Here is a 12,873-nt window from a genome sequence, read left to right as displayed (position 1 = left end):
GAAACCACCGAGATGAGTCTGAACTTCATATCACACACTCAAAAGTCAGTTGAAGGAAATTGGAGGTCAAAGATCCAATAGCCTTGTGACTATAGGGGTGAAAGACACCCATAAAAGCCCTATATTGGGAGGTACTAAAGCAGGGACCCTATCAGTTAAATCTGGCTAATCATGACTTTGTTCTTCCAGCAGTAGGGTATACTGGACACTGGACGTGCTTCTTTTCTCAATAGTTGGAGTCAGTTAGATAAGAACACTTTGACCCTTAAGGCTGTGGAAGTGCCATGTCCTCTTACAGAGCATTTTAGTGGTCAACCTGCAAAGCCAATAGAAGTTACCAGACAAGAAGCTTTTGCTTGTTCTTTTTTTTTCCTACAATGAGCTCTCTGCCATTCCCATGTATTCAGCTACAAACCATGAAAAACTAAGGAGGACAAAGAGGGAGAAGCTATCTTTAGTCAGATCCTCTGACCACTGGTTACTTCTGCTTCTTGCAAGGCCCACAGGAGGTCTGTCCTAGCACTGATGCTGCCTTCTCTGTGGATCCAGAACCCACACAACAACCAAAGGAAGATACCAGTGGAATATCAGAGAAGGGTTGGCTTGGTTTTGGTCCAGGTACTTGAGCATGGCCATGCTTGGGCAAGCAATGCTTTCTGAGGGCCTTGGCAATTTAAATTGGGTTACTCTGGTTAAAAAGCCTGAAGAAAAGGGTATCTTTGCCATACCCAAAGGGGTATCCCTTTGTAGTTGGTAAAAAATTGACAAATGAGGTTTGCAAAGCATGACATTAATGTCAAGAGAGCCGTAACAGGATTCTGTGAAAGAGATGCAGGTGCCAGTGATTCTTCTAAGATAAAAGATGTTCAGAGAGGTTGGAGTTAGATTCCTTTGTCTGGTTTCAATTCACCTGGAGTTTGTGAACAGCTCTTGTTTCTCTATCCAGGGCTTTGTTATGATACAAAAGTCCATCTGGTTGTATCTGAAATATGCCATCTGTCTCTCCAGTTAGTTTGAAAGTCACAGCAGGAGGACTGGCCTTAAACTGGGGAAGAAAGCAAAAATCAGATTAGGTTGTAAAGAAAAAACAATGTTGTAGAATTTGTAGAAAAGGTAACGTTTTCATTTGTACAATCATTAAATAAGATCTGAGCTTTTAAAGTGGTGCATTCTAAAAGTTTGCTCTGGGTGGCTCAGTTGGTTAGGCATCAAACTTGGGATCAAGTCATGATCTTGTGGTTCATGGGTTTGAGCCCCGTGTTAGGTTCTGCGCCGAGAGCTCAGAGCCTAGAGCCTGCTTCCAATTCCGTGTCTCCCTCACTCTCTGTGCCTTCCTGGCTTACACTCTGTTTCTCTCTCTCTCTCTCTCTCTCTCTCTCAAAAATAAATAAACATTAAAATAAATAAATAAATAAATAAATGTCCACTTGAATATTAACTATCTTTTAAAATACATTTCCTCAAGAAACAATGTATGATATAATTTAACACATTGATAAAAGCAAATTGATGCTTTAAATTGTGGCTGTAGTTAGATGAGATTTTTCTGAGAATATCTGAAAGCTATAACATTACCAGCTTCTTTTTTTTTTAAGTGTATTCATTTATTCTGAGAGGGAGAGAGAGCACAGGTGGGTAAGGGGCAGAGAGAGGGAGAGAGAGAAAATCCCAAGCAGACTTTTCACCACCAGTGCAGAGCCTGACACAGGGCTCGAACCCACAAACTGTGAGATCATGACCTAAGCCATAGTCAGACACTTAACCAACTGAGCCACCCAGGTGCCCTAACATTATCAGCTTCTAAATGGGTGATGGGCATTGAGGAGAGCACTTGTTGGGATGAGCACTGGGTGTTGTATGTAAGCAGTGAACCACGGGAATCTACCCGCAAAACCAAGAGCATACTGCACACACTGTATGTTAGCCAATTTGGCGATAAATTATACTAAAAAAAGAAAAGAAACATTAAAAGGGATAACGTGATTTCTAAGATAAAAAAAAGATGTCATTTGGTTCTTCTAAACATTATGACAAAGGTTAAGAGACATTTTAATGTTAAGAAAGCAATTTAAAAGTGGCTTCAACTTGATAAAATTCTATATGACAATCTTAATTGATTTTTCAGAAGTGAAGAAAATATCAGTAATTACTCATGGAATAGTTATAGCACTTTTAAGACCACAAGAATAGAAATTTCATGGGATCCCTGGGTTGCTCAGTCAGTTAGGAGTCCAACTTTGGTTCAGGTCATGATCTTATGATTCATGGGTTTGAGCCCCACATCAGACTGTGCTGGCAGCTCAGAGCCTGGAGCCTGCTTCCGATTTTGTGTCTCCCTCTCTCTCTGCCCCTCCCATGCTCAGCGCATGCTCTGTCTCTCTCTGTCTCAAAAATAAATAAACATTAAATAAATAAATAAATAAATAAATAATTTTTTTTAAAGAATTAAATTTTAAAAAATTGAAAATTCACGTATAATATAATGGATGTCAAAGGAAAGCCAGAGTAGCCATATTTCATCAGACAAACTAGATATTAAAACAAAGCCTGTAACAAGAGATGAAGCGTATTATGTCATAATTAAGGGGTCTATCCACCAAGAAGATCTAACAATTGTAAATATATATGACCCCAACTTGGAACACCCAAATATATAAATTAATTATCACAAACAGAAAGAAACTCATTGATAATAATACCATAACAGTAGGGGACTTTAACATCCCACTTAGCAGAAAATCTAAGCAGAAAATCAACAAGGAAACAATGGCTTTTAATGACACACTGCCCCTGATGGACTTAATAGATATATTCAGAACATTTCATCCTAAAGTAGAATTCACATTCTTCCCAGTACACATGGAATACTCTCCAGAATAGATCAGAATAGATCACATACTAGGTCACAAATCAGCCCTCAACAAGTACAGAAAGATCAATATCATATCATGCATATTTTCAGACCACAAAACTATGAAACTTGAAATCAATCACAAGAAAAAATTTGGAAAGACCACAAATTCTTGGAGGTTAAACATCCTACTAAAGAATGAATGGCTTAACCAAGAAATTAAAAAGGAAATTAAAAAGTATATGGAAGCCAATGAAAATGAAAACACAACAGTCCAAAACCTCTGGAAGCAGCAAAGGCAGTCTAAGGAGGAAGTACATAGCAATCCAGGCCTTCCTAAAGAAGGAAGAAAGGTCTCAAAAACACAACCTAGCCACACAACTGAAAGATCTGGGAAAACAACAGCAAATGAAGCCCAAAACCAGCAGAAGAAGGGAAATAATAAAGATTAGAGCAGAAATCAATGATATGGAAATCAAAAAAACAATAGAACAGATCAACAAAACTAAGAGCTGTTTCCTTGAAAAAAATAACAGAATTGATAAACCTCTAGCCAGATTTATCAAAAAGAAGCAGGACCCAAATAATGAATGAAAGAGGAAAGATTACAATCAACACTGCAGAAATACAAACAATAAAAAAGAACATTATGAGCAATTAATATGCCAACAAATTGTCAATATGGAAGAAATGGACATATTCCTAGAAACATAAACTACCAAAACTGAAACAGGAAGAAGTAGGAAATTTGAGGGGGCACTTAGGTGACTCAGTCAGTTAAGCACCTAACTTTGGCACATGTCATGATCTCATGGTTTGTGAGTTCGAGCCCAGCATCAGGCTGTCGGCTGTCAGCACAGAGCCTGCTTCAGATCCTCTGTCTCCCTATCTCTCTTTCTCTCAAAAATAAATAAACATTAAAAAAAATTTTAAAGAAAATTTGAACAGACCCATAATCAGTCAACTAACTGAATCAGTAATTAAAAATCTCCCAACAAACAAGAGTACAGGGCTGGATGACTTCCCAGGGGAATTCTCCCAAACATTCAAGGAAGAGTTAATACCTATTCTTTTGAAGCTATTCTAAAAAAAAAAGAAAAAAGAAAAAAAAGAAAAGAAATGGAAGGAAAACTTCCAAACTCATTCTATGAGGCCAGCATTACCTTGGTATTCCAAAACCGACAAAGACCCCACTAAAAAGAAGAATTACAGACCAATCTCCCTGATGAACATGGATGCAAAAATTCTCAACATGATACTAGCCCACCAAATCCAACAACACATTAAAAGCATTATTCACCATGATCAAGTGGGATTTATTCCTTGGCTGTGGTGGTGGTTCAATATCCACAAATCAATTAACATGATACATCACATTAATAAAAGAAAGGGTAAGAACCACATGATCCTCTCAATAGATGCAGAAAAAGCATTTGACAAAATATAGCATCTTTCTTGATAAAAACCCTCAAGAAAGTCAGGGTAGAAGGAACACACCTCAAGATCACAAAGGCCATATATGAAAACCCACAGCTAATATTATCCTCAATGGGGAAAAACTGAGAGCTTTCCCCTTAAGGTCAGGAACATGAAAAGGGTGTCCACTATTACCACTGTTATTCAACATAGTGTTGGACGTTCTAGCCTCAGTAAATCAAACAACATAAAGAAATAAAAGGCATCATCCAAATTGGCAAGGAAGAAGTCAAACTTTCACTCTTCGCAGATGATATGATGATACACTACATGGAAAACCTGAAAGGCTCTGCCCAAAGCTGCTAGAACTGATCCATGAGTTCAGCAAAGCTGCAGGATATAAAATCAATGTACAGAAATCAGTTGCATTTCCACACACCAATAATGAAGCGGCAGAAAGAGAAATCGAGGAATCCATCCCATTTACAATTGCACCTAAAACCATAAAATACTCAGGAATAAACCTAACCAAAGAGATAAAAGAACTATACACTGAAAACTATAGAAAGCTTATGAAAGAAATAAAGAAGACACAAAGAAATGGAAAAACATTCCATGCTCATGGATCAAAAGAACAAATATTGTTAAAATGTTGATACCACCCAAAGCAGTCACACATTCAATGAAATCCCTGTCAAAATAACACTAACATTCTTAACAGAACTAGAACAAACCATTCTAAAATTTGTATGGAACCAGAAAACACCCCAAATAGCAAAAGTAATGTTGAAAAAGAAAACCAAAGCTGGAGGCATCACAGTTCCAGACTTCAAACTGTAGTACAAAGCTGTAATCATCAAGACAGTGTGGCACTGGCACAAAAACAGACACAGATCAAAGTAATAGAATACAGAAGCCATAAAAGGACCCACAAATCTATAGCCAACTCTTCTCTGACAAAGCAGGGAAGAATATCCAATGGAATAAAGACAGTCTCTCCAGCAAATGGTGTTGGGAGAACTGGACAGCAACATACAGAAAAATGAACCTGGACCACTTTCTTACACCATACACAAAATAAACTCAAAATGGATGAAAGACCTAAATGCAAGACAGGAAGCCACCAAAATCCTGGAGGAGAAAACGAGCAGCAAGCTCTTTGACCTTGGTTACAGCAACTTCTTACTAGACATGTCTCCCGAGGCAAGAGAAACAAAAGCAAAAATGAACTACTGAGACCTCATCAAGATAAAAAGCTTCTGCAAGGTGAAGGAAACAATCAACAAAACTAAAAGGCAACCAACAGAATGGGAGAAAATATTTGCAAATGACATATCAGATAAAGGATTAGTATCCAAAATCCATAAAGAACTTATCAAACTCCACATCCAAAAAACACATAATCCAGTGAAAACATGGGCAGAAGACATGAGCAGTTTTCCAAAGAAGACATCCAGATGGCCAACAAACACATGAAAAGATGCTCAACATCATTCATCATCAGGGAAATACAAATCAAAACCACAATTGAGATACCACCTCACACCTGTCAGATGGCTAAAATTAACAACACAGGAAACAACAGATATTGGTGAGGATGCGGAGAAAAGGGAACACTTTTGCACTGCTGCTGGGAATGCAAACAGGTACGAACACTCTGGAAAACAGTATGGAGGTTCCTCAAAAAGTTAAAAATAGAGCTAACCTACAACCCAGTAATTGCACTACTAGGTATTTATCCAAAGGATACAAAAATGCTGATTCAAAGGGGCACATGCACCCCAATGTGTAGAGCAGTGCTATCAACAAGCCAAATTATGGAAAGAGCCAAAATGTCCATTGACTGACAAATGGATAAAGATACACACACACACACACACACACACACAATGGAATATTACTCAAGGATCAAAAAGAATGGAATCTTGCCATTTTCAACAATGTGGATCAAAGTAGAATGTCTTATGTTAAGCAAAATAAGTCAGAGAAAGATGCATCCTATGATTTCACTCCTGTATAAAATTTAAGAAACAAAACAGATGAACATAGTGTAAGAAAAGGAAAAATAAGATAAAAACAGAGAAGGAGCTCTTAAATACAGGAAACAAACTGAGGGTTGCTGGAGGGGTGTTGGGTTGTGGCATGGGCTAAATGCGTGACAGGCATTAAGGAAGGCACCTGATGGGATGAGCACAGGGTGCTAAATGTAAGTGATGAATCACTAAATTCTACTCCTGAAACCATTATTACACTATATATTAACTAACTTGGATTTAAATAAAATTTAAAAAAAAGAAAATTCACATAAAATGAAGCAAACATAAAAGTTTGCTCAACCTCATTAATAATTTTAATACATTTTTATATTATTTATTAACATTAAAAACTAATAACGGCCAATGTTGTAAAGGATGTAAAGAAACACATATATTATTGGTGGAAATTTAAGTTAGCACAATCTTTTTGAAATAACTTGAGGCATAAAATGTAGCCTTTGATAGAAAACATCACCAAACAGAAGTTATCCTAAAGAAATATTTTTTAAACATTAAGCTACATGTTTATAGTATAAGTAGCCTTATTTACAATATTGGAAAGTTGAAAATTCCTAAATGATCAAAAACTAAAGATGATAAAATTACTACTGTACATAATAAAGTTGATAGAATGTTAATAATTAAAATATTCATTCTATAAAGTATGAAGCAGCACAAGAAAAAAGTGGATTTATGAAAAATAACAGAAGGAGAATATAAGAGTAAATCTAGACTATGGTTGTAATAGTACCAAAAGCATTCATGTCAGTGGGCAAGAAATGGAAAAAAAATATATTTGATGTGTTAAGTGGGTAGAACTGTGGGTGAATACTTTTTTGTGAGTGTTTGCTTGTTGCTATTATGTTATTTATCTACTAAATGAAAGTGTTACTATTTTGTGTTTTAAGGAAAAGTCTTAGATGTCAATGGGAAAGGTAGAGTAATGATCTGGAAAAAAAACAAAACTTGTCCTTCATAAAAGCAATGAGAAACTGGAAAAAAAATGTAAATAAATATAAACTTTATCAGAACCTTGGAAATTAACCAAAAACTTGCAAAATCCAAGGAGTGTTTATTTAAGAAAATTACTGTCAATAAGAACCAAGCTTTGTGATTACATTGAATTGCCCAAATTCCATTGTCCCTTATTCAAGAAAAACAGGGAGGGGGACAAAACAGAAGAGACTCATAAATATGGAGAACAAACTGAGGGTTATTGGAGGGGTTGTGGGAGGGGGGATGGGTTAAATGGGTAAGGGGCACTAAGGAATCTACTCCTGAAATCATTGTTGCACTATATGCTAACTAATTTGGATGTAAATTAAAAAAAATAAAATTAAAAAAAAAGATATACAGTAGTCTCGAAATCCAACAGCCTCACAACCACAGTACCATGGAGAAGGGAGAAAGGGTTTGGAGTTTCCCAAAAGCCCCACCCCCAGAGAAATGCTGTTATCTGACCTATCTGGAAGTTTCCTGGAAATATAGTGTGAGGAATTTGGGAGTTCACTCACTGCAAACAATTTTTCTCTTGGGGAATTTGTCAAAAATAATTATCAGCAATTATTCAACTTTGCAGCTACCTGAGGCAGTGATAATAGTTAATATAAACAAGAAGCTGACCAAAATACTTAAAAGGTTAATCTGGGAAATAAGATGACCCTAGGGGGCATTGATAATCTTCCATATATTCCTGGGAGTGTAGAAAGCCACATTCACAAGTAGGGCTGTGTACCTACTCAAGAAAGACCTGAGAAGGCCCTAATATCTCACCTCTGGCTGACCTTGAGGCTTTGTGCAAGCAAAAAGTGAAGGCTAAGGCAGAGTTGTAAACTGTTTACCACATTCTTGAAGGTGTGTCCAACATGCACACAGAACTCCCTGGCAAATGAAATCTCAGTTCAATCATTTGGTGATATCAATGGCCACACATGACAAAAAATATACACTTTACAAAATTAATTCAGGAAAGTCATTAAACAAACAAACAGCAACAAACACTGGAAAGAGGAGGATATACGATTTCTAGAATTTCCATATCATATTCTTTAAAATGTCTAATTTTCGGGGCGCCTGGGTGGCTCAGCCGGTTAAGCGGCTGACTTCGGCTCAGGTCACGATCTCGCGGTCCGTGAGTTCGAGCCCCGCGTCGGGCTCTGTGCTGACAGCTCAGAGCCTGGAGCCTGTTTCAGATTCTGTGTCTCCCTCTCTCTCTGTCCCTCCCCTGTTCATGCTCTGCCTCTCTCTGTTTCAAAAATAAATAAACGTTTAAAAAATAAATAAATAAATAAATAAATAAATAAATAAATAAATAAAAATAAAATGTCTAATTTTCAACAAATGATTATGAGACATGCTAATAAAAAGAATGTAAGGCCCATATACAGGAAAAGAAGCAGTCAGTAGAAATAGCCTCTGAGGAAGGCTAGATGTTACATTTACTAGATAAAGATTTTAAATTATTTTAAATAGGCTCAAAAACTAAATAAAACTATTTCTAAAGAACTGAAGGGAAGTATTAAAATGATATCTCACCAAAGAGAGAATATCAGTAAAGACATAGAGATTATTTTAAAAAATTTTTTTAATGTTTTATTTATTTTTGAGACAGAGAGAGACAGAGCATGAGCAGGGGAGGGGCAGAGAGAGAGGGAGACACAGAATCCCAAGCAGGCTCCAGGCTCCAAGCTGTCAGCACAGAGCCCGATGTGGGACTCAAACTCACGGACTGTGAGATCATGACCTGAGCTGAAGTCAGATGCTTTAACTGACTGAGCCACCCAGGCACCCCACAGAAATTATTTTTTAAAAATAGGAATTCTGGAGTTTCAGTTCAGTATAAGAACTGAAATAAAAAATTCATAGAAAGTTCAACAGTAGATCTGACATAGCAGAAGAAAAAATAAGTGAACTTGATATTCAATCAATTGAGATTATCTACTGTGAAGAACAGAGAGAAAAAAAGAATGAAGAAATATTAACAGAATCCTAGAGACCAATGAAGAACCATCAAGCAAACACATGCATAGTGAAAGTCAAAAAAGGAAATGAAAGAACAAAAGAGGCCAAAAGATTATTTGAAGAAAGAATGACCAAAAGCCTCCCAAGTTCAAGAAAAATATGATACATCCACGAAGTTGGATTAAATCCAACTACAGCAAACTCAAAGAGACTCAAAATTAGACACATCATCAAACATGTGAAAGACAAAGGGAGAATGCTGAAAATGCAAAGACTCATTACATAAGGGCATCCTCAATGAAATGAACACCTGGTTTCTCATGGAGACTATGCTGAAAGAAAAAAACCTGCCAATTAAAAATTGTATATCCAACAAAACTACATTTCAAAATCAGAGTGAAATTAAGCCTGACTGCTTTTAGAAGAAAAACAGACTTTAAAACATAAATTGTTAATTGAGACAAAGGAGGACATTCTATAAAGGGCCAATCCATCAAGAAACTATAACAATTACAGACAAAGATCACCTACCGACAGACCCCCAAAATACACTCAAAATACACTCCATCCAACAAAACCCTAATACACATTCTTCTCAAATGCACATGGAAATTCTCCAGGATAGATCATATGTTAGGCCATAAAACAAGTCTCAATACATTTTTATTTTTTTATTTTTTTATTTTTAAGTATGGAACGCTTTGTGGATTTGCATGCCATCTTGTCCAGGGGCCAATCTTCTCTGTATCGTTCCAATTTTAGTACATGTGCTGCTGAAGCAACCACATCTCAATACATTTTTAAACACTGAAATCATACAAAATATATTCTCTGACCACAACAGAAGAAAATTAGAAACCAAACAGTAGGAAATTTGGGGAAATCACAAATATGTGAAAATAACACACCCTATAACCAACAGGTCAAAGAGGAAATCAAAAAGGAAATTATAAATACCCCCCAACCCAGCCATTGCACTACTACATATTTATCCAAGGGATACAGGTGTGCTGTTTCGAAGGGACACAGGCACCCCAATGTTTATGGCAGCACTATCAACAATAGCCAAAGTATGGAAAGAGCCCAAATGTCCATCGATGGATGAATGGATAAAGAAGATGTGGTATATATATATATACAATGGAGTATTACTCGACAATCAAAGAGAATGACATCTTGCCATTTGCAACTACGTGGATGGAACTGGAGGGTATTATGCTAAGCGAAATTAGTCAGAGAAAGACAAATATCATATGTCTTCATTCATAGGACAACTTTAAGATACAAAACAGATGAACATAAGGGAAGGGAAACAAAAATAATATAAAAACAGGGAGGGGGACAGAAACATAAGAGACTCTTAAATATGGAGAACAAACAAAGGGTTACTGGAGGGGTTGTGGGAGGGGGGACGGGCTAAATGGGTAAAGGGCATTAAGGAATCTACTCCTAAAATCATTGTTGCACTATATGATAACTAACTTGAATGTAAAGTTAAAAAATAAACTAAAATAAAATAATAAAATAAAATAAAAACATAAAAAAATTTTTTAAGGAAATTATAAAATACTTTTAGATGAATTAAAATGAAGACACAGCAGACCAAACCTCATGAGATGCAGATTAAGCAGTACTTCGAGCTAAATCTTTAGCTGTAAATGTTTATAAAAAAAGAAAGATCTCAAGTCAGTCATCTTTTACTTTGAGAAACTAGAAAAAGATGAATAAAGGGAAACTAGGAAAAGATAAACAAACTAACCCCAAAGCAAGCAGAAGAAAATAAAGATTAGAATGGAAATTAGTGAGGGGCGCCTGGGTGGCTCAGTCAGTTGGGCATCCAACTTTAGCTCAGGTCATGATCTCACAGTTCATGGGTTCGAGCCACGCGTTGAGGTCTGTGCTGATAGCTCAGAGCCTGGAGTCTGCTTTGGATTCTGTGTCTCCCGCTCTCTCTTCACCTCCCCTGCTTGTCCTCTGTCAATTTCTCTCTCAAAAATAAATAAGCATTAAAAAAAATTTTTTTAGAATGGAAATTAATAAAATGGAGAATACCAAAGCAAAGGAGAAAAAAAAGCAACAAAATTGGGATTTGGGTTTTTTTAAAGATCAGCAAAATTGGGAAATCTTTAGCTGGGCTTATCAAGAAAAAAAAAAAACAAGATTCAAATAACTGAAATCAGGAATGCAAAAGCAGACATCACTACTAACCTTCAGAGATAACAAGGATTAATGAGAATATGATAAGTAATTATTTACCCATCAATTAGACAACCTTGGTGAAATGGATGAATTCTTAGATGAAAACTATCAAAACTGACTAAAAAATAAACAGGAAATCTGAATAAACCTATAGCAAGTAAAGAGACTGAATTAGTAATCAAAAAACTTCCCACAAAGGAAACCCCAAGACCAGTTGACTTCACTGGTAAATTCTACCTAACACATAAAGAAAAAATAAAACCAAATCTTCACAAATGCAGCCCAAAAGTAGAGTAAGGAATACTTCCCAACTCATTCTAAGAGGATAGTATCATCCTGACATGATTATATACCATGATCAAGTGGAATTTATACCAGAATATAAGACTAGTTCAATATATGAAAATCAATTAATTTAATACCCCATGTTCATAGAATAAAGGACAAATCCAAATTAATATCTCAACAGAGGCAGAAAATCATTTGACAAAATCCAATATTCTTTCATGAAAAAAAAAAATACTCAACAAACCAGGAATAGAAGGTAATTTCCTCAACCTGATAAAGGCCATCTAAGAAAAACCCACAGCTAACCTTATAACTAATGATGAAAGACTAAAAGCTTTCCCCAAAAGATTAGAAACAAGAAAAAAAAAATGCCCAATCTTGCCACTTCTATGTAGGCTTTATTCAAGGTCTAGGCAAGAAAAAAAAATAAAAAAACATCCAGATTGGAAAGAAAGAAGTAAAACTAATCAAAGACAGCATGATCTTATATATGGAAAATCATACTGAATCTGAAAAACTTATTACAGCTAATAAACAAGTCCAATAAGGTTGCAGAATAAAATATCAGTATAAAAAAATCAATTGTATATCTACATGCTAGCAAAGCATAATCTGAAAATGATATTAAGAAAATAATTTCATTTACAATAGGAGGAAAAAGAATAACATACTTCAAGATAAATTTAAAAAAGAAATACAATGTTGGTAAAGTGAAAACTATAAAACATGGTTGAAAGAAATTAAAGAAGATCTGAATAAATGGAAAACATCCCATCAAATTAAAGGCTTTTGTGCTTCAAATGACACTATCAAAAAGTGAGACAATAACCCATAGAATGTGAGAAAATATTTGCAAATCATATATCTGATAAGGAACTTGTAATATAGAATATATAAAGAGCTCTTAGAACAATACAAGATAACCCAGTTTAAAAATAGGCAAAATATTTCTCCAGGGAAGATATACAGGGGCGCCTGGGTGGCTCAGTCGTTAAGAGTCCGACTTTGGCTCAGTTCATGATCTCACGGTTTATGAGTTTTAGCCCCGCATCAGGCTCTGTGCTGACAGCTTAGAGCCCAGAGCCTGCTTTGGATTCTGTCTGCCTCTCTCTCTGCCCCTCC

General features: G+C 36.0%; 1 protein-coding gene and 1 pseudogene across 3 annotated transcripts in view; both read right to left on the bottom strand.

Moving 5' to 3' along the window:
- Window positions 1–12,873, bottom strand: part of CDH17 (cadherin 17) — a 73,528-nt gene that overhangs the window by 41,735 nt on the left and 18,920 nt on the right. For all 3 annotated transcript variants that reach the window (XM_045454216.1, XM_045454214.1, XM_045454215.1), the window contains exon 4: window positions 911–1,045. In XM_045454216.1, the coding sequence (XP_045310172.1) occupies window positions 911–1,045 (135 nt within the window). The remainder of the gene's footprint in view (window positions 1–910; window positions 1,046–12,873) is intronic.
- LOC123587069 lies at window positions 9,950–10,046 on the bottom strand (annotated as a pseudogene).

Source organism: Leopardus geoffroyi, chromosome C3 (assembly GCF_018350155.1).
Source record: "Leopardus geoffroyi isolate Oge1 chromosome C3, O.geoffroyi_Oge1_pat1.0, whole genome shotgun sequence".
NCBI lineage: Eukaryota > Metazoa > Chordata > Mammalia > Carnivora > Felidae > Leopardus > Leopardus geoffroyi.
This window is presented reverse-complemented; position numbering and strand designations above follow the sequence as displayed.